We start from the raw sequence: 23,825 nt of genomic DNA on the forward strand, positions 1-23,825 counted from the left end.
CTAGAGGAATGTATTCAAGGTTTCTCCATACACTCCCCCAGTAATTCCTCTAGAGTTTTCTTATAAATTCCATCAGGGTTTTCCCGAGAAATTCCTTCAGAGATGTTCAGAGAAATTTCTCCAAAAGTTGCCTTTAAAAATGCTTTGGAAATCCAACGCAACTACCTCCAGTTTATTTTTACAAAGATTACTCTGAAAATTTTCGCAGATGCTATTCATGAATTACCACCAAACATTTGTCCACCGATTACTTCAGTAGATACTCTAGTAGATCATCCAAAGTTACCAGCAAAAGTTCTTCCAAGAAAATCCTCAAAACTTCATTATATAGTTTTTGAAGAAATTCTCTGAAGGATTTTTCCAGGAAACTCGGGAAGAGGTAAATTACAAAGTAATGGCAAACTATGTTTTTGATAACTAAACTTGTCATTATCTTGTTTGAAATAACTTAAAATAATAACTGAGATTTACTTCCGAAGTAACATTAAAATGGTAAAATTAGTTATTTAAATGACAAACTTCAAATTATTACCATTCAAATTACATTGTTTGCCATTATCATATGAGTTCAGGAGCGAATTTTAGTTATTTTGATTCTTATTTCATACATAATAACAAGTTTAGTTCTTGAGTATTTTACCTCTACCGGGGATTCCAATAAGAATTCTTCAAGAAGTTCCTACACCGATTTTTCCAGTTATTCTTTCAGCCATTTTCTAATGGATTCCTCAATGAATACATCCACGGTTTGTCTAAGAATTTGTTCCAAAATTCCTCCAGGTTTTATTCTAAAATATCTATTAGGAACTTTACTAGAAATATTTCAATAATTTCTATCTGGGATTCCTCATTGAGTTCCTTTAGAAGTTCTAGGAATGCATTCAACGTTTCATCTTTCTAATACTCTCTTCCAAACGATTCTGCAGTTATTTTTCGAGTAAAAACCTGATCACTAAAAAGTCACTATTTCCAACAAAAAGTTACTAAGGTTACTTTTTTCCAGAAAAATGAAATTACTGTAATTGTCTACATTCTAAATTCACCCAATATGTAGATTGGTTATAGAACATATTTTCATTTCTAGTCATTTTTTATAACTAATACTGACGGAGACGAACCAGCCACTGGCTGAAAGTCTCCTTAATAAAGATAAAATAAAAATAAATAATAACTAATACTTGTAGTTTTTAAGTCACTTTTTGGTCATTACATTGATCATTTTGGCCACTAAAGTCACTATTATATTTCTGTCCCTTGGTACTGCAAAAGGTAACCAAGTTGACAGCTCGCAGTACACTTTACACGGCATTCTAGATTTTGCTCTATTATCTTATATGCCATAAAATTTTTCAAAACTGCAAGGAACATCTTTATTTTTTTTTTTTTTTTGCTACTACAGTTATCACCATTAAAATCGCGTTTTGCGTGTTAGGACATCCTAAGATAATTTACGTTCACATTAATAAGAAAACTGAACATTTTTTTTTTTTTTTGTTCACATTTAGCAGTTATGCCCTTTTCAAAGCCTCTTGAAAGTATCTGTATTTTCCGCAAAGATTACTCTAAAAAATTACCTCAGGGACTATCCCAAAATTTCCTACAGAGATTTTTTTACTAATTCTGCCATAGATTTATTCAGTCGATACTCTAGGAAATTTTCCAAAGTTTCTTGTACGAGCTCTTTGAAAAAATTTGTTCAGAGATTTTTCCTCGAAAGTATTTCGGAATTCCTGTAGGACTTCATACGCTCATATTTTTACGCTCATTTTATTTCAGATTCCTTCAAGAATTCATCCACAGTTTCTCACAGGAGTTACTCCCAAAATTCCTGAATAAATTTAAACAGGCATCACTCTTAAGGTGATTATAAAACGAAGCCAAACTTTGAATTTTCAAGTGCACAAGACTGAAAAATCTGACAACAGTTTGCGTTGAAAACCAATGAAATTGCTTGCTTGCTGGTGATGACCAATGGGAAAAATTTTCAACGCGGAGCGCTGTTTGGTTCTCAAGTCTTGTGCTCTTGAAAATTTGAGGTGTGGCTTCCTTCTATAATCACCTTAAAGTTCGCTCAGAATTTCTCTACGAATTTTCCCAGCTTTTATCCAAGAATTACTCCTACAGATGTTATAAACATTTATTCAATAACTTCAATGGTTCTTCAAAAGTTTGTTTTACAATAGCACTTATTTTAAAATTTTCTCAGATCATTCTTACAATGTTACAATTCTTACACCCTCCTCGCCGTTCTACGCATATTTGTCCCGCAGTCCATAAGGTTTACATATAACATGGGACAAGTAGGCGTAGACGGGCAGCCCAGGAGTTAACTCAGAGGTTATTCTTGGGCTTCCTTAATAAGTTCCTTCAGTCCAATCTAATTACCCAGGACATTTTGATGATATTATGAAATAATGAAAAACTAAATCTAGGAAATATTTCTAATGCATGTACTAAGGTAATCTAATTAGGTATAAAATTGCAGAATTTCTGAAGAAATGTGTTAGCAATAATTGGAGATATTGCTGTGTAACATTGTCTGTTGGTGGAACCTCAAAAATAACTAAAAACATCTTCGGAGGAATCTGCTGTAGTAGTTTTCCCTGGATAAATTCCTGCAATTTGATTGACTCAATCGCTTGATGACTTTTGCCTCAATTTCTGCTTGCAGAGAAGGAGATCTTGGATTTGTTCCTAGAGCTATCATTACACACTTTGCCAAGTGTGCAAATATTTGTCTATTTGACATTTCAGACGTTTGGCCAATATTTGCCGTTTAGCTATTATTTGTCAAAGGTCAGTACACGATGGACAAACATCTGACAAATTCATATTTGTCCATGTTTGCCACTCGAGAACTGAACGGTGTTGCAAAGTTGACCAAATAAAATTTGTTTTGGCATACTTTTGCAATATATGTTTTCTTGTACCTTCAAGTATTGGCTTTTTAAAAGTTAGCACATCAATGTTTTTGCAAATATATTTGGTCAGTACACATATGACAAATAAATTTGTCGAAATTTGGCAAATATTTACACATTTGGCAAAGTGTGTACTGATAGCTTAAGCCTTTTCTCTAGTAATCCTTTATAAGAGAGATTCGCGGAAGCTGGCATTTCTGTCAAAGTGTGAGCCAAACGAACATGCGTTATGTTTGTTTTAAACTTTTCTTGAGGAGTAATGCAATCCGCTTGAAATTATTTCGGTAAAATTAATTTTGTATGAAGCAAAAAAATGAAATATTTTTCTTTTTTAAATTTTTGTCAATACGATTTTTAGTTGTTGATTTTTTTGACTAGTTTTTAGTTTGAATATGTAGCTCAAAGATCTATAACGAAACAAAATACACTTTTTAGCAATGAGGAAGTCATGTCCGTGTTACAATATTATTCTCGACGCCGAGCAAAATCAGCACTGCTGGTCTGTTCCATTTTACTTCCGCTTATCTCTCTATAGAGGATCACTACTTTTCTCGTTTCATATTAGATTTACCTGGTATATAGCTTTACACACATCTATAAAAAAAATCCTTGCAATTGGAAAACCACTTCTAAATATAGAACTTGTTAAGAACTGCCTGTACCTCAGAAATAGACATTCACGAAAAAACTACCCGTATCATTGCCGTAGTAAAGCTTACCTCGTATATGATTGCTGTATGCCGCCGCAATTTTGAAAGATAACCCCTATGGATAGGAAACTACACAGATTTTCATACGGGCAGTGGCAATATTATAGGTGGCATTGGAATCCTACTATAATGGTAATCAAATAGAAAATGTAATGCTAAAGATAGGTACTTTCTAAACCACATACATCTAAGCTATCCTGATTCCAAGATCGTATATTCTTTTCTCACTTCCGGAATAGATGACCCTTCTCACTAGAAATCCTTTATAAGAGAGATTCGCGGAAGCTGACATTTCTGTCAAAGTGTGAGCCAATCGAGCAGCAAGAGCTGTCAAAGTGTGAGCCAAACGAACATGCGTTATGTTTGTTTTGAACTTTTCTTGAGGAGTAATGTAATCCGCTTGAAATTATTTCAGTAAAAGTAATTTTGTATAAAGCAAAAAAATGAAATAAGGTACCGCGGGGCAAGTGGGTAAATGGGGTAAGTGAAAATAATTGGTATATTTTACTAAATATGTGAATTAACGTTTTAGACTCATGCGTAAACCCTTGAGGCCATTGATAACATTACGATAGGTAAGAGATTTCTGAGATTTTTCAGCCATTATTGCACAATAGAGCGAAAGATTGTTAACCTGTCAACTATCACTTCGTAACAAGTTGGCGGCGTGCAATCTTATTTTAATATTTTCAGCGGAAAAAAGTTGCGGAAAATAATTTTCTGTACCACTTTTAAACTACATAGACCTAAAAATAACTAAATTGAAACACAGTCAATTTTCTTATCAGGTGGGGCAAGTGAAAAGTTTCTCATTAGAGATTGAATTTGTGTTTTCTCTTTAGGTAGCTATAAATATACAAGGTTCGCAGTTATCATAGAACAACAGAACGTGCTGATAATTCAAGAAACACTATACTCAAAGCGTTAAAAGCTATTATCATAGCCAAATCATAGAACTTCTCTAAAAAAAGGTTGCCAAATATAACGATATGATTATGTTTACTTCGGACAGCCGATTAAAAGGAAGACGTTGATTGAAATGTTCCAATATAAGAGAACGTACGGAAATCTAGTGGAATGTCTATGTAAAGCTAGTTCAAAACATAAAAATGGGGTATAGGTCTATCCACATAAGAAAGTTTCCAAATACTTCATTGAAGGATTCCGTTTGATTTCTCCCGAAGAGTTATCCGATGTCATATCCGACTATCTCAAAAACAAATAACGAGCGGTGGAAATTCTACAGAGCAGAAATGCAATTGCTGTCCCATGATGTAAGCACTAACATTGGAAATGTTGCAGTTATAATGTTGTCAAATCATTTCAACAAACATAACTGAACAGAAGAAAATTCAAGTAACAAGAGTACATGTTTACATGTTACTTATGTTATTGTTCATTGGAACGCCTTAACAAATATCAAAGGTAATATAAATCGTGAATATAACTGTTAGTTTTAGAATGTATTGTTCAAAACGATAAACTTTTCGATTTTGATTATTTTGGCTGTTTATTAGTTTTGATATGTAGCTCAAAGATCTAAAACGAAACAAAATACACTTTATAGCAATGAGGAAGTCATGTCCGTGTTACAATATTATTCTCGACGCCGAGCAAAATCAGCACTGCTGGTCTGTTGCCAAATCATTCCATTTTACTTCCGCCTATCTCTCTATAAAGGATCACTACTTCTCACTACCCATAACATAAGGTACTGGAGATGCAAATGTAAGCTTGGTCTTGTATAGCTATGAAAGCACGATTCAAATTCCACTCTTCAATATAGGATGCTTACACGATACAAGTTTTCCTAAAAATCATTCTAAGCGAAGAGCTGGTCAAAGGTATGACTTGAGAGACTTTTATCATTTCAATGTAAGACTTTATTTTTAATTAAAGATCCCCAAAGAGTCACTGTTGAATCAAACGGTTTCTAAAGATACTTTTTTATGTAGGGTGCAGAGCTACTTGGACACTTCCATGATTCACTTTGGCATGGCGGGTTTTGTCGGCCGAATTGTCTGAAACTTTGCAATAAGGCGCGCTTTAGTACGCACATTGTGGCCAAATATGAGCTCTGTAGCTTTCAAAAAGGCCGAAAAGTGCTACACCTCTAGTCTTAAGTATGGCAGAGCGGAAAAAGGACCGACAAAATGTAAGAAATGTAGGAAATTTGAACAAAGTGGGGTGTTTTAGATTTTTTAGTAGTTCTAATCTAAGAAAAAAAACTTACTTTTAAGTTATTTTTATTGTTTTATTAATTACTTTTAGGAGAAATTAAGAATTTCGACCCTATGTGTTCCGCAGACTAAATTCTACACGTTCCGCTCTAACCGACGATTTTTCAGTTTTAGAACGTTTAATTTACAAAACGGCGTAAATAAGATTTCCAACTTCCTCAGCCTAACTATTACAGTAACCGCTTCGTTGTATTGAGCTTCTCGAGAATTTTAAGCATTTCGATCACTTACAATACAAAACACTACTTGGACCGATTTTACACTAGTACGAAAACTTCGTAAGTAACTGAATGAAACAGCATATGGTTTTATCTTACTATATTTGTGGGAATCGATAGAAACTACCTAGTATTTTAACGCGTGATGATTACATGCAAAATTTGAGCGATGAACACGGCGAAAAAATGTAAGAAAAGGGATTCACAGTTGTAGAAGACAGGTTGTGATTCTTTTTAACACTTCAGTCGTCGCGCTGTTTTATTTTGTACAACACAGCTGATAAAACCTCGCTTTTTGTTCACAACAGCAGCGTGGTGGTTCTGGAAGGTTAATACATTATCTCAAAGCCGTACAAAAGTTACTTACGTAGATTTGAAAAAGTAATCGAGATTTCTTATGTTTCGTGACTTTGAAAACGTTATCAGTCTTTATTATCTTTGCATTCGGAGACGTATCAGCTTAGGCTAAGGACAATATTTTTTCTACACTGAAAACATTCTACAAGCTCGATCAACGTGTTTCACTCGTGAATTTTCAATAATTGTAAAACACATCAAACGATGGTGTAAAACCAGTCGCTTTCGGCAATCCAAAATCAAATGTAAAACACGTTAATTTACAGATTATCGAAAACTTTGCTGTAGGATTTATTAACGATTGCGTGATTTTTCCGATTCCAGACACCCATTACGTGCGTCCGGTTTCTCCAAAAATAACATGTTATTTAACATGTCACGTGCAAATTGCAAATGTGAGTCCTTGTCATGATAGGCAAACTAGTTCTACTAGTGATGGACATCGCCATTGTAAAACACGTTTAAATCTTGTGTAAAATGCTTAGCTATCGAACCAAAGTGAATCCTTAACAGAATCACAAGTTTTACACGTCATTTCACCTTGCAATTCGACACAACAGATCCACATTGAAAAGAATTAGGATCGAACGTGTGGATTATTTTCAGTGTAGGAGCAATGGGGGCAATATGAACATTAGTGTGGGACAAAATTTATATTCTCGCTCCAGTCCACTTTTTGGATTGCATTTGGGTCCCATAACAACTGTGCAAAATTTCAGCTCGATCGGAGAAACTATATTTTAGCGCCAGCCGTTCAAAGTTTGTATGGGATTTACTATGGGAAAACTTACTTTTGCAAAGAAAAATCGCCAAAGGTCGCCCAGTGACCTCTATAAAAATCTATAGTAGGCACGACTTCCACTGATAATACGCCTTCGTATTTCCCAACTTACGTTGTTGTCAGCCGTCAACAAGGATCCGAGGTAGACGAACTCGTCCATCACCTCGAAAGTATCCCCGTCTATCGTGACACTGCATCCTAGGCGGGCCCTGTCGCGCTCAGTTCCGCCTACCAGTATGTACTTTGTTTTCGACGCATTCACCATCAGGAGTGTTCGCCCGAGATCTTCACGCAGTTTTGTACATCGTCCACCGTTGCTATAATCAATCTTGTGAGCTTCCCGGGAAAACTGTTCTCGTCCATGATCTTCCATAGCTCTACACGGTCAATACTGTCGTATGCCGCCTTGAAATCCATGAACAGATGGTGCGTAGGGACCTGGTACTCACGGCATTTCTGGAAGATTTGTCGCACGGAAAAGATCTGGTCCATTGTCGAGCGGCCGTCGATGAAACCTTGATAACTTCCCACGAACTCGTTTGCTATAGTTGATAGACGACGAAAGAGAATATGGGATAGCACTTTGTAGGCGGCGTTTAGGATGGTGATTGCACGATAATTTTCACACTCCAGTTTGTCGCCCTTTTTGTAGATAGGGCATATAACACCTTGCTTCCACTCCTCCGGTATCTGCTCCGTTTCCCAGATTCTGACTATCAGCCGATGCAGACAAGCGGCCAACCTGTCCGGGCCCATCTTGATGAGTTCGGCTCCGATACTATCCTTGCCAGCGGCCTTGTTGTTCTTGAGCTGTTGAATGGCATCCTTAACTTCCCCCATCGTGGGAGCTGGTTGGTTTCCACTGTCCGCTGTGCTGACGTAGCCATCGCCTTCGCTGTCCTGGCCTTCTGTGCCTGTGTTCTCAGCGCCATTCAGGTGTTCATCGTAGTGCTGCTTCCATCTTTCGATCACCACGCGTCCGTCCGTCAAGATGCTCCCATCCTTATCCCGGCACATCTCAGCTTGCGGCGCCAGGTTTTAACCATCTGCTAGGTAAAATAGATTCAATTTCAGAAACTGTTGCCAGTAACAAGGACTTTACACTGCGAATCCTTGAATTACTAGAACATATTACCTTAGCCCGACAAACAAGATAAGATTGATGTAGAGTGCATTTTACATTACTCCATTTCCTTTGATGATTGAAGTATCGATTTAAAGAGAGAGTACCGAGACCGAGTTATTTTCCCTATATTTTGTCTCACTCTAACAATTGTCATCAAAACTTTGCAGAAGCAAATCTCTTGTTTTAGTGAACCGAATAAACTGAAAATTTAATGGGTAGTGAACTACATATATATACAGCCATTCCATGAAAAACCGATCTAGTGGGTCTCCGAATTCCGTGAAAATTTGCTATTTTGTTCCTTATCCGAAATAAGGATACACGTATTTTTGGATTTTTTGATTAGGGTGACCATTTCCGAAATAGAGTGACCAGAAAAATCGCGATTTAGCAAAATTTTTATTTTTAAAAAAATTATAACTTTTGAACCGTTTGACCGATTTTCAATCTTTTTGGACGAAATGAAGGCTAAAGATTTTGACGTTTCGGGAAAAATCTAAAATTTCACAAAAATTGTGTTTTTTTACATGAAAAAACTCAATAGTTTCCGTTTTTTTCGTGTTTTGAAGGCCTCGGGACCAAAGGGGCTATTGCTGCTCTCATTTTTTCTTGAAAGTTCAATTCATTCAGTTCATTCCATACAAAAAGATTGGAAATCGGTTAAGGTGTTCAAAAGTTATAATATTTTTTAAACATTACAAATCTAATGCGCTGAGACCTACAGTGTGTGCCGATAAAAAATGACTGATTTTTTATTTTCAAAAAAATGTATCTCAAAAACTAAAAAACATACATCGCTGAAAATGTTACAGTATACGTAAAAATTTCTGAACTTTCAAGAAAAAATGAGAACAGCGATAGCCCCTTTGGTCCCGAGGCCTTCCAAACACGAAAAAACGGAAACTATTGAGTTTTTTCATGTGAAAAAACACAATTTTTGTGAAATTTTATATTTTTCCTGAAAAGTCAAAATCTTTAGCCTTCATTTCGTCCAAAAAGATTGAAAATCGGTCGAACGGTTCAAAAGTTATAATTTTTTTTTAAATAAAAATTTTGCAAAATCGCAGTTTTTTTGGTCACCCTATTTCGGAAATGGTCACCCTAATCAAAAAATCCAAAAATACGTGTATCCTTATTTCGGATAAGGAACAAAATAGCAAATTTTCACGGAATTCGGAGACCCACTAGATCGGTTTTTCATGGAATGGCTGTATATAGGGAAAGTGTACCAGTTATGGCCATAGTGGTTCCCTGTTTGGCCATACGTGAAATTTTGCTAACTTTCACATTTTACATCTTTTTGAATGTTTTCACATCAAGATACATCTTAAATCTGAAGACTACAACACACAAAATCTTTCAAAATGTGAAAACATTCATTTAATCTCGTATGGCGAAATAGGGAACCACTATGTCCATAACTGATACACCTACCCTATACATTTTTCGCATCGATATTTTGAGTGGTACTTGAGATTTGCTTCTTCAAATGTAGAGGGTGATTAAAACACCGTCCCGTGCAGCCTAAGCACAGTTCGTGTTTGGATTTCCCAGAGATTGATTTAAAAAAAAACAGGGTTTCCCAATCGGTGGTCCGCAGACCCTATAGGGCCGTGACGACTTCTCAGGGGAAATGTGAATAATTTTCAAATAAGTGAGTTTTTCCAGCATAGTTGTACGTATTAAAATCTTCGAATATTTTTGTAGAATAATAAGTTGAGTTGCGTGATTTTTCGCGGATTTTTAAGATCAATTATGAGATCGATGGTAAACTACTGAAAAAATAATTTTAAAATGCTGGAGAAAACTATCGAAAATTGAAAACATATTTTGAAAAATGCTGCAGAAAACTTTCAAAAATATCTCAATTTATATTGATCATTCCACGAATTTTTAGATTCTAGAGAAATTATTCATGTGCTGGATGCAATTTGCACACTCACTAACTTAGCAGGCGTATGGTTTGAAAGCTATTGACGTTTCAAAATAATTCAAAGCAGTCAAATAAATTGCATGAAAGATTATTTATGGTTATGTTCATTAGAAAGCAATTAGGATTGATGTAAAAAAATCTCCACCGTATTGCCAGCTACATACCACTACCAGACTTATTTTACATTGTTCCTTTTGCATGGTCTTTGAAAGCCCGAACGGCCAATAGCCAGCATTTGTAAAGCTCATTGGGAAGTTTTCCTTCGAAAAGATATTGTTTGTTGGATCCAAACTAATTGAGTCATCCAAATCGTCTCCAGAATCAGATCTGTTTCCCGCAGATTCAGGACATAATCGTTTAGAGGTTCGGCATTCCTCCTAACGGAAGAACTTTCAGCAACTTGATCTACGTCTTTCTCTAACGGTTCACCCAAGTACTCCACGTTTAGAAACGAAGTTAACTCGTCATTCTGCACTGAGCTCTGTAGTATTCTTTTGGTGGCGTTTATGGCAATGTTATGATTGTATTTCTGTACTGAATGAATTAAATTCTCCGGTGGATGAGTCAGTTTTTGGCACCCAAAATCAAAACAAAGACGAAAAAAGTTAGTATCCAAGCATGCTGCCAAACTAATGTGTGAGGTGTGCAAATGTTCACTGTGCAAAAATTTTCTGCACAGTAGTCTAATAAGGTGCAAAATGCTCAATAATGTAGTGATTACAGTGATTTTTTTTTCGATCTTTATTTTGAGCTGCATACAAATCATATCATCCGATTCTACAAACTCAGCCAAATTCTTTGTTACCATAAATTTCGATGTCAAGAATATTCATGTTTTGGGCTCCGCGGGATTTTTATAGAAAAAGGGGCTGAGCCGAAAAGTTTGGGACCCACTAATATACATCCTCCATAGAGTACTGATATTTGACTATGCAACTGAACTCAAGTTCCTTCTTTGTTTGGATTTCATAGGTTAGTTCCTAAAACAGTGTTTAACAGTCCTTGTTGCGACAGTACTTATGATTGTTCTCCTGGTTTCAAGTGTAGTCTCGGGACTGGAAAACTCCGAGTCCTTAACTATCTGCTAGGCAAAAACTATTGCCAGTAACAAGGACTTTGTATCGTGAATCCTTGATTTACATTTGCCCGATGAACAAGATGAGATTAGGGTTCAGTTAGATGGTAGATCTCTATCCCGTAAGGCACCACGAGAAGATGATCTACCCGTGATGCAAACAAAAGGCAATAGTTTGTAATTCAAGTATGAAGCTCATTTTTGGATAATAAGTAGTAGTAGTAGTAGATGAAACATTCGTGTCAATCTAATTGTTAACAATTAAATACTAAAATCAACTAAACATGCTTCAAAACTCACGTTTCTGTAAATTGTATCATCGAAAAGTATATTCGTAATCACCCTTAATCCACCGTAGGTCTCGAAGTACCCACCACTAGAAGAGTTCCCACCCAGTGCGAGCCACCCTAACGCCATCCGTCACCCATACACCCGCCAAGGAACATTGATTGGGAACAGCAGCTAGCAGCGAACTTGCGAACGTTCACGTTGTCAGAAAAGTGGTCCTCTCTATCTGCTTGTTTCTTGTTCGCCAACACACACTACTGCCCATGGCACCAGAAGCAATCCAAGCTCAAACCGTAGTTCGGCCAATTCGTTGACGTTTGTATGTACCCAGAAGAGTGTAATGGTACGAAAAGATGGTTGCTCGGTGGAATTTTCTTGAGTGCAGTTGTTTTCCCGTTCGGTGAATGGATTTTCCCCGAGACGTGCGACAAAAATGTTCCGCGGATTGAAAAGTGCAAAATCACACACCCCATTAGCAAGAACGACGAGTGGAAATTCGCCTTATCTAGGCGTTACCATTTTCCTCCATGCGTAAACTAGGGCATGTGGACAGGGGAGTGTGTGCAAGAGTGGCGAGCGAAAAAAAATGTGTGGGATCACGTACAGTGCCGTGCAGAAGTTTGGGGTCATCCCTTGAAATCATACAAAAGTATTTTGTCTATATCTCTGTGAATTTACGTCTAATTGACCCTCTTTATGGCACATTCTAATGGCAATGATTGAGTCTTACTTCGTATGTAGGTATATCGACAAAAAAAACATATTTAGAATTTTTACTTGAAGTTAAACAACATGGCTATTGTTTCAGCATTGGATCGACCAAAATATTGCATTAATACAGCATTAGAACCGTAATCTTATATTCTGCGAAGGCACTTCCAAAGTTTTGACGGAAAAAATCTCAAAATTGAACAATACAACATTCATTAACGTTATCGTGCAAAGTGTATTTCTCGCATAAATTCTCGCATATCTTATGATCTCGCCCTAAAGCCAGCAAATGACCATGATTAAAACTATTACCACTAGGAGATGTAGGAGGATCATCATTTCATCGTAGCATTGTTAAATAACGTGTTTATCCATTGGTTTGATCAGTGCCAACAAGCTACACGCTTGGTTACGAGATCATAAGTTTTGTGAGAATTCTCGCCCTAGAAGCCATTGGTAACCAAGTGTGTAGCTTGTTGTTGAATGTAATTACAAGTTATTTAAAAATGCTACGATGAAGAGAAGATTTTCCTCTATCTCTCAGTGGCGATAGTTTTCATCTTAGTCCATTCATGTGCTTAAAACAACGTGCTACACAATGGCTTTTAGGGCGAGATAATGAGTTATGCGAGATTTAAACGTATATAATGGAAAGCATCTACATAATTGGTATAAGATTTTAAAGAAGTTCTTGTGACCCCAAACTTTTACACGATACACCCTACTGAGAGGTTGAATGACTGTTTTAATGATCTTTAATAGTTTTCAGATTTTCCTCCTTCCTCCATGCAAAGTGCTCTTTAAAGATTATGAGATTACGGTTTTAATGACATAATGGTTTAAAATTTCATAAGATCCAATACTGAGAAAAATAGCCATGCTTTTTCTTTAAACTTTTTTTAAGAATATAATAACTTCCTGTAAAAATTTGGTAACAAAATCAAAAAATGTTCTCATCCAAATATTTACTAAATAAGATTAACTCATTGCCTTTAGAATGAGCCATAGAGACTTTCAGTTAGATATGTAATCACAGAGTTATGGACAAAACACTGTTTATGTTTTTTCGCGAGCGACCTCAAACTTTTGCTCGGAAGTGTAGCTGCGTTCTATGCGATGGAAACCCGTTTCGGTGCTTGGTTGGTGTTATGAGAGCGTTTTGTGCGTGCGAGGGTTTTCCTAGAAATGTGGGTGGTGGCAGAATTGGTGAATTATTGACGGACGGTGATGTGTGATTGATGTTTTGCTTATATTAGGTCCTCGGTGGCGCTGATTTGTGTACTACAATCCGTAATAGGGTTCAGTGTGATAACAGCTAAGTGTTGCACCGATTATACAATGTGCGGGAGATTAGCGTTCTTTAAAATTGAGTGCACCTTTCAGCCGTTGGTTGTTGTTGCTGATAAGGAAAGTGAATCGCCTATGTAGAAAAGTGGTAAATTGTAGACGAAGTCCTTTCAATACAAATAACATATGTATACAATTTGCTCTAAATTTAGTAATTAGAATTTTTTCAATAATCACAAGTCAGTGAATCTTCAATTATAGGGCTGACGGCAAGTCGCTATTGAGACTTATGGAGACTTTTTTTAATGCAAGTCTCTAAGAAGTCTTTACCTTTAATGTCTCCCAAGTCGCAGTTATTTTCATCAAATTGATCCTCAAAGTCAGTTTTTTAAAGTTGCTCGTGTAAAATTCTTCAGAAAAACCTTCAGGAACACTCACGTGACTATTCCTCAAGTCGTTCAGAAATTTCTACTCACTTTTCATGAGGAAAAGCGTCCAGAATTCTTTATTCAGAGAAATACTTTAGGGATTATTTCAAAACGCCTCAAGAAAATCCTCTTTTCCTCCTTCAAATTTTTCAAATATTACTTCAACGATTTTTCATGCAATGCTTCGAAAAATTTCTTCAGGATCGGCTCCAAGAGCTTTCTTGGCCAAAGTTGCCATTTCCGCATTCGTATATCGTGTGGCAGGTACGATGATACACTATGCCCAGGGAAGTCAAGGAAATTTCCATTACGAAAAGATCCTGGACCGACCGGGAATCGAACCCAGACACCTTCAGCATCGCTTTGCTCTGTAGCCGTGGACTCTAACCACACGGCTAAAGAAGGACCTTTGTACAAGTGTTTCAAACCGAGCCCGGTACATGTGTACTTCGGTTCAAATAATGGCACAAAGCAGACAGACAGGGAACGGTTGAAATTCACGCGGATAAATTTCTACGATCATATATGGGACTTCTTGTTCCAAATCGCAAGACCCTTGAGGCTTTCAAAAATGTTTTATTCAAGAAGATCAACTAAGATCAAAACTTTATATAACATTTAGCGGTTATGAAAAAAAACAAGGATATTACTTTATCATACAACAAAACACGATAAGTAGAAATTGATAAGTGTGGTTATCAACTGTTTTCTGTCTGTACGGGTGTCCCATGGTTCTCAACCTCGGATGCAACCGAAGATTTGCACCAAAATTTTAACCGCGGTTGCACACGAGGTACAAATGGACCGGTTTTCGAACCGGCGTTTGAACCGATGTTCACTTTACACATGTTTGGATTTAGGTTCAGGTTCGAGCGTTTCGGTTTGCACACGAGAACAGAGTACAAGGAGAGTACGAAACCGACTGAACCAACGTGCTCGGTGTTCGTTTGGGAAGACTGGTTTTTAGTATAATAGATCTTCCACGAAAAACCTTATAGGTTTATTCCAGAGTTTTGAAAAAAATTGTGCTTAACAGATTTTCTTAGGAAATCTCTAAGAAATTCCTTCAGTAGCCGATTTTGTCCGTAAATCTGCCAATCATTTTCGTAGCAATCTTCTCGAGAAATCAACCTCGGTTTCTTCCAGTAAATGCTTAAAAATCGGAGAAATTCTTTTATAAAAATCTTCCAGGAATTCCTCAAATTTGAACAGGGATTCCTCGTAAAATTCCACCAAAAAATCTTCTCCAGTAATTCATCCAGGGATTACTCCTACAGTTCTTCCAAATATTTCTCTAGTAATTTCTTAAGTAGATTCTACATACACTCCCGTGCATAATTTTGGGTTCACCCCCTAAAAAACATACAAAAGTGTGCTGTCCATATATCTGTGATTACACGTCCAATTGAAACTCTTTAAGTCGCATTCGAAAGGCAAAGAGTTATTCTTACTTGGTATGTATTTTTCCAAAAACATTTTTTGAATTTTATATATTAATTTTTTGCTTCAAGTTGTTACATTTTTGAAAAAACACGGTCAAAAATCATATCTTATTTCCTCAGCATTGGATCGACCAAAATTTTAAATCAAAGTGTCATTAGAATCGTAATCTTAAATTCTTTGAAGAGACCTCACGAAATTTTGGCGGAAAAATCTGGAAAGTATTCAAAATCAATGAAACAGTCAGTCAAGTCATCGTGCAAAAGTTTGGGTTCACCCCTCAGTATGATGCAAATCGTGCAAAAGTTTGGGTTCACCTGAGCCGTACGAACATCATTTTTGTCAATATCTCTGCCATTTTTCAACCGATTTTAATAGTTTAAAGTTTTTTTGATCGCAAATAATGGCGCGTACATGATTGGTTTGAGCTTTTACAGATTTAAGTAAGTTCAGGCCTTTGCCTTTCGAATGCGGCTTAGAGAGTTTCAATTGGACGTGTAATCACAGAGATATGGACTGAACACTTTTGCATGTTTTTGAAGGGGTGAACCCAAACTTATGCACGGGAGTGTAATCAATCATTCTCACACATTTTTTTATGAGTTTTGTCCGATTTTTTATTGGATTACCTTCCATTCAATTTTGTTTTTAATAAATCTTAGCTATTGTTTCATAAAATTATCGAAGACTTCTTCAGAAGTTATATCAGAGATTACTTTAGGAATTATTTTGGATGTGCCTATTTATTCTGTTCAGAAATTTATCTTATATTTATAAATTTATATTATATTTATAATTTATAAAATCTTTCAAGATTTGAAAAATAAATCTTGATTGGAATCTTAAAAAAAATCCCGCACAACAATTTCGGACGAATTCTCAAGAAATCGATAGTGGTTGAATTTTTAAAGGTGTCATAAACAGAAATCTTCGACCAAATCCTTGGGAAATCGATGATAGAAATACTGTACAAATACCTGGAGGACTTAAAACTTCCTGGAAAATTTGTGAATGAAGATTTGGAAGAATTCAATAAACAATCTTGATGCAGACATTCAAGGATCCTTAGAAAAAAAAATCAAAATTCTTGAAGATATTTGTGACAAAATTCTCGAAGAAATTCCTAAGCACTAATCTTTTATTAATTTCATTTTCATCGTCATAATTGAAGTCAATCGTCAATCAGTAGCCAATACTTCAATTTAATCAATACTTCAGTTTCATGGGTAGTCTTAGCTCAATAGAGGCTATTCGTTCAATGAGGCCGGTAAAGCACTCGTCGTGTTTCTTACAGGAAATACTCGGAAAATCATAGAATTTTACAAGAGGTCAGGGAAAAATTGTCGAAAATTTACCACAACATCAAACGAGTTGATTGTCTGCAAAGTTATCGATTAGCAGGGTGTCCATTCAACCGGAAAATCCGGGACAAGCGGGAAACACCCGAGAATTCCAATTAACCGGGAAATATCCGGAAAACTGTAGCAGACTGGGAAAAGCACTTGAAATTTGTTCCAAGGGATGCACGACTGAATTGCTAGAGAGATAGTTAACAATTTTGCGATCTTTGGCAGATTTTTCTAACAATTGTTACAAATTTCTCGTGATATTTTGGTGATCTAATGATTCACTGAGGGCTCCATCAATACTGATGTTTCCTAAGCTCTTTTCAGACATATCATCAAATAGATAAATTCCATTATTACAGCAAACAATGGAAAGATTTTGATATTTCGAAGACCAGGGATACGTTTTCCTGAAACCATAAAAAAAACACTTGGTCCAGGATGTCTGAACACCGACCAAATGTAACAAAAAAATGAATTGATGTATCTAAAACTTTAGAAGCCTGATTTGAAGGTAACTTTAATAAACTTTTCATTCTGACAATAAATGAAAGTTTGCGTAAACATCTTTATACTTGGTATTTTAGATTTTACAATAAATCGGCTATGCGTGTTTCAACCTACCTAACTCTTTCAAAATTCAAATTGCAATGTTTTTTGAATAATTATGCATTACTTAGGGTACCTGGTCCAATTCGGACCATCAAGCATTTCTCAAGACTGGCACTACTGTAAAGATCGAGTGTATCTTTTTTCTATCCACCGTCTGGCATGGATCTAACACAATAAGTTTGACGTATTTCAGTTAATTGGTTTGATTTTTATATTAGTTTGTTGTTTTAAAGTGCTCTAGTGAGCTGTCGGTTAGTATTGTTTCCAAGCTACTGTAAGTGGCAATAATTCTCCAATATTTCTGTGTAATTTTATAATCGAACCTTCCAAGCCTAAGCTTTTATCTGGCTATATGGTTTCGATATGTTTATGCACTGTTTGTCGTCAACTAGTTTGAAAATCAAAAAATGTGTGTTAGTTCAATCCGGACCTTTTGATATGGTTCAATTAGGGACCTCTTGATTTCCAACGAGTACTCAGTCTATTCCAAGAGCTCCACCTTGTGAAAGTCTTCTCGAATTGGTTGTAAATCGCAGAAGTTGTAATGTATATCGATGGTGCCTTTGTCTCTATTGTGGTCAAAAAAAAAAGTCTTCTAAGAAATCTAAGATACATGGTAGAACATAAATAAAGCAATACAAAATCAGCAACTTAAAAAGTATCTCCATAACAGCTTATTTTGGATACAGCCAAAACAGTTTGACAATACGATACAAAAAAAACGTTTACCGGTGCTGAGAACAATACAGTCAACTTTCTCTTACCAGATATAATGTACTTTGAACTTCAAAATTTGAAGTTTAGCTTCAATTTTTAATCACATATATAGCGTACTTTGACCCTAAAATGTGAACTGAATGAGACAGCATCGAATCTCGGGACATCAAGTTGGAGAAGTAACTTGATGTCCCGAAATTCGATGCTGTCTCATTCAGTTTCTCGAGAAAGTTCACTATTTTAACCCGAATTTTTATGCAAAGTCTGAAATATTTGTGTTTAAATTAATTTAAATTAAATTTAAAGCTAAAATATCCTTTTGAAAAAAAAAAATAAAAGCTCCAAAATTTAAAAAAAGATATGTTTTTTATCTCGATATCTCCCATACAGTTAGAGAGAGCTAACTGTACTCAATTTTGAACCAGTTTTGGAGTTATATTTTATAACTTTCATAGCAAAAAACTATAAAATATAGGGTGGTCCGAATTAGAAAATGGGGGGGACCGAATTGGAACAGGGTTGTTCAAACATGTCTAGTCATATCCTAGTAGGACATATCACAATACTCTCTGAGAGAAAAGTGAGCGCGCATAATCAGGCTTTCACGAGTATAACATAAAACTTTACATGCCGTTCATTGTGCTGAAAAGATATGACCAAAAAATTGTTACTAGGTCCGAATTGGACTATGTTCCCCTATTATTTGACATCCTGGAAACTGGAGAATTTGCGAAATCCTTCCGTTGAAAATCCGGGAATTAAAAAACTGATTTCGAATGGACACCCTAGATTAATATTAATTAATAATTATTAGTAATATTAAAAATCGTAGCTTTTATATTTTTCTACGATCGATTATTCATAGAAGAAAAGCTTGGTGGTATTAAAATAATTTCAAACCTGTTTTTCCGTTAATTACACGGAAAATAAAAATAATCCCAGAAAAAAAATAAAAAATTTAATATTTTTTTAAACTATTACAAAAACCTGATCATTGCCTATTACTATTACAAAAACATTATCATTGCCAACAATCAGTAACTAGAAGAGGCTTCAAGAAAAAATCAAAAAGGATAGGGATGTTCAAAAATAAAAATTATAAAAACAAAAACCAAAATTCATAGATTTGCTAAAAAAATAAATCATTGCCCAAAACGTGTTTAGAACGATTTTAGATAACTAAAAATGATATTTAGATCGAAAATAAAAATTTGGGTATTAGAGGGTTAATATAGTAAACTGTATTCTTGATTTGTAGTCCTGTACTGCGACATTGAGAGTAAAAATGGAACATTCATACGAATGAATCTCTTTCAAGGTGATTATAGAACGAAGCCACACCTTCAATTTTCAAGAGCACAAGACTTGAGAACCAAACCGCGCTCCGCGTTGGAAATTTATCCCATTGGTCACCACCAGCAAGCAAGTAATTTGATTGATTTTCAACGCGAACTGTTTTCATAAATCTTCAGCATAAAAAGCATGAGAAAATTAATGAAAAACCGTTAATTTTGACGAAAATTCAGTATCGGACTGCACCAAAGCCATACAATACTGTAAACTTCAGAAAGCTATATCTCCGTCGTTTCTTAAACGATACTTTTTATTTTTTCTGTAAGGCAGCGTCCATTTATTACGTAACGCTAAATTTTGAAATCCCCCCCCTCCTCCGTAACGCTTTTTGTATGAAATTTTTTAAATTTTTGTATGAGTCGTAATGCTTGAGCCTACTCCCCCCTCCCCCTAGAGCGTTACGTAATTTGTGGATGCCGCCTAACGAACAACAAATTACCACAATTTTTGATAACTATTGAAAAAGTTGTGTAAAAAGTTAAAGAAAGGTTGAATTTTGTCAAACATATGCACCTCTTGAAAATTCGAAGTGTTTCATCTTCATCTTTGTTTTCTCTTCACCTTAAGCACAATGAACTTTTATGCTCATATTATGTTGGGTACTCCTGATTCTGATGTCATACTTGAGTTTTGCTGGAACCTTTGAATTTCTTATTGTATCTTATTAACCTTTGAATTTCTTATTGTATCTTATTAAATTGTCAACAAAATATTGCGTTTGCATATAGAAAAGTGTATTTAATCATTGAAAATTTTTGAGTCCTAGTAAAGACCTTCATCCTCAGCCAACACTTACCAGTTTACAATTTTTACTCCTTCCAGATACTTACTCTCATCCAGTCGTCGAAAGCATCCGAGCCGTAGGATAAACCAACGGTTCCCCTATTTGCGTCGCTTGTCGATTAAGAAAAAAAAAGTATCCGCAGAGAAGAATTTAGTGAAAGTTGTTTTTTCGTAAGTGGTCCCCGTTCGTGTACGGTTCGGTCGCAAAAATACACGAAAACAAGTGGAGCAAGAGCCAGCAGCAATATATGGTCACCACAGCGGGAAGGTGATTTTGTTTTTGGTGTGAAGAAGAAAAGTATCAGAACTGTTTCGCTCCCGAAGTGAAAGAAAGAAAACCCGAGCAGAAAAGGGAGCAAGGTGGTGCAAGCTGTAAGAATAAACCTCGCTCGCAGTAATCGCAGGCAATGCAGAGTGCAGAGGACACTTCGAATCTTATGGACACCGATCACAGTGCGTCGTTGTCCGCGTCGTCGCCGCCGTTGAACAGTGCCGCCTCGTCCGCGGCCAACGTTGGAGGAGCTGCTGGTGGAGCAGGCGTTGTCGGTGCCGGACCTGGCTCTGGTGCTGTTGCACAATCCGGGCGCACCGGCGAAGCCCTGGAGTATCACTGCCGTATGCTGGAAGGTACCGATCCATCGTCGAGCCTCGAATACAGACTCGCCCATTATTCTCTCTTATCTATCTCTTCTAAGTTTTAAACCAAAAATCAACCCGACAACAGTCCAAACAAATCACAGGACCAAAACTATTACCGATCTCCTGAGAATTCTTAACTAATTCCCGACAGAATTTTACAGTAGTATCCGATCATGTTACTTCTCGGTTATCGAGTTGTTTAAGTTGTATAATTTTAATCAAACGGAATCGCATTCTCGTAGTTGACTAAACTGAAAGATCTGTTAGTACAAACGTGAGTTTCGGTTTGTGATTTAGTTTCCTCAAGTAATTCATTAGATTAGGTGTCGGTTTGTGTTGTTTCGGTCAATCTCGCGGTTTAGCCTAGGAAAAAAAGCAGAGTGCGGAAAGTGCGATACATCTATATCACGATAATTGAGAAATCTTATCACCCTGTCAACAGCGAACATGTAGTGTGCGAGTAAGCTTTTTTACGACTGCCGGCGGTTACATTCGTGGACACAGTTTGAACTCTTGTTTTGCGGCGGCGTGCGGTTTGCGCCGCACATGGACGATATTGGTTTGTATGCAATCAACACATTATGCAATGATATTTGAGTGGTAGAGAAAACAAGTGCAACGACATCGCGTACGATCATTAGATAGGGCGGATTTTCTTCCTTTATTTGTTTCTTGCTTTAACCTTCCTAATGTATTAAGAAAAAGCTACACATTGTGCATTAAGGGTCAAAATAGTCAACGATTTTTAAACGATCCCAAAAATCCATTTTCGAACCGATTTTCTTTATTTTAGCTACAAACGAAAGACATGAGACCCTGAACTCTGGACATTATTTACATTACGTTGGTGAATTTGGCCATTCTGGACACAAGGGAATTCTCCAAGAACTCCACCAGGGATTCCTCCAGGAATTATAACAGAGATTCCTCAAGGAATTCTACCAGGGATTCCTCAAGGATTTTTACTTGGAGTTCCTGCTGCAATTCCACCAAGGATTTCTCCTGGAATTCCACCAAAGATTTCTCCTGAAATTCTGTCAGGGATTCCTCCTGCAATTCTAATAGCGGTTTCCTCCTACAGCTCTGCCAGGTGTTCATTCTTGAATCCCATCAGGGATTCCTCAAGGAATTTATCCTGGAATTAGACCAGGGATTCCTTCTGAAATTCTGTCAGGGATTCCTCCTGCTATTCTAATAGGGGTTTCCTCCTGCAATCGACCAGCAATTGCTAGTTCGTTGTGTAGTGTAGTACTTCTTTCAAAAGACATAATCGTCCACTGGAAGCATTAACGTGTCGGTGTCTTTAAAAAAAATCCTCAAGAAATTTCACCTGGGACACCTCCGGGAATTCCACCTAAGATTCCTCCTGGGATTCATTCTGGAATTCCATCACGGATTCCTCCAGGAATTCCAACAGGGATTCCTCCGGAATTCTACCAGGGATTCCTCAAGGAATTTCATCTGGGGTTCCTCCTGGAATTCCATCTAGGATTCTTCCTGCAATTCTACAAGGAATTCCTGAAGGAATTCCACCTGGGATTCCTTCGAGAATTCCTCCTGGGATTCATTCTGGATTTCCACCAAGATTTTTTACCATGGATTCCTGCTGCAATTCTACCAGGGATTCCTCAAGAATTCCACCTAGGATTCCTCCTGGGATTCATTCTGGAATCCCACCATGGATTCCTCCAGGAACTCTGACAGGGATTCCTCCTGCAATTATACCAGGGATTTCTCCGAAATTCTACCAGGGATTCCTCTAGAATTTCCACCTGGAATTCCTCCTGGAATTTCACCTAGGGTTCCTCATGGGATTCGTCTTGCAATTCTACCACCTACCACCTGAAACTGCACCATGGATTCCTTCAGAAATTTCACCAGGGATTTCCCTACAAATTCCACCAAGGGTTCTTCCTGGAATTCCACAAAGGTTTCCTCCCGAAATTTTGCCAGGAATTCTTCATTATTTACTTTCGAGATATTTTTAAGATATTTTTCTTGGTATTCTCTGGTTTCTTTCAGAGATTTCTGCCATGAAGTCTTCAAGCTATTTTTTTATAATCCTTTAGAACTTTCTTGTTCGATTTGTCTAGAAATTTCTCTTGATATATCTCCAAAACTCCCTACAGAAATTCATGCATGACATTTAAGAATTCATTCAGGAGTTTCTACATGAATTCTATAAGTATTTCTTACGAACATCTTCTAAAGAAGTCCCTCGAGAGATTCCAAGGTTTCTGCAAGAATTTCCTCTAAGGAATCCTTCAGGAATTCCTCATGTGATTACTCCAAGTATTGATCTGGTATTTCCTCAAGAAGTCTTCCAGTAATTTCTGCAGGAAGCTCTCTAATACTCTTTCCTTTTATTTCTCCAATGAATTCTTCAGGAATATCTTCATAGGTTCCTTCAGAAGTTCCTCCGAGATCTCTTCGAAGATTCTACCCAATGCCATTTCCCAGAATGCCACCACCCCGAATTCCATTACCCCCAATGTACCATTACCCCGAATTCCATCACCCCAAATGCTTTTTCCCCGAATTTACAATTATCTTCACATGATGATATTGATGACATTTCCCCATGATATCGGAATTCGGGGTAATGTCATTCGGGGTGATGGATCATTCGGGGTTTTGGAATTCGGGGTAATGGCGTTCGGGTTAATGGCATTCGGGGTAATGGGATTCCGGATATTGGGGTAGAATCGAATATCCCATAGTCTCCTCCCAGTACATATTTCGTTCTAGGATATTTCCAGGAATCCTTCCGATAATTCCTGAAGGGATTCAGCAAGTATTTAGGGACTTCTGTACTTCCGGGAATCGCAAGTCAGTCCCATCTGTAAAAAGTAGGCATTGA

At 36.8% G+C, this 23,825-nt stretch overlaps 1 protein-coding gene across 2 annotated transcripts in view; it reads left to right on the plus strand.

The window, feature by feature from the left end:
* The window catches only part of LOC5577098 (pre-mRNA-splicing regulator female-lethal(2)D), a 55,734-nt gene that overhangs the window by 1,153 nt on the left and 30,756 nt on the right, over positions 1 to 23,825 (plus strand). For both annotated transcript variants that reach the window (XM_021853966.1, XM_001663127.2), the window contains exon 2: positions 20,366 to 20,953. In XM_021853966.1, the coding sequence (XP_021709658.1) occupies positions 20,734 to 20,953 (220 nt within the window). In that variant the 5' untranslated portion in view covers positions 20,366 to 20,733. The remainder of the gene's footprint in view (positions 1 to 20,365; positions 20,954 to 23,825) is intronic.

The sequence above is a fragment of the Aedes aegypti genome, chromosome 3 (assembly GCF_002204515.2).
Source record: "Aedes aegypti strain LVP_AGWG chromosome 3, AaegL5.0 Primary Assembly, whole genome shotgun sequence".
NCBI lineage: Eukaryota > Metazoa > Arthropoda > Insecta > Diptera > Culicidae > Aedes > Aedes aegypti.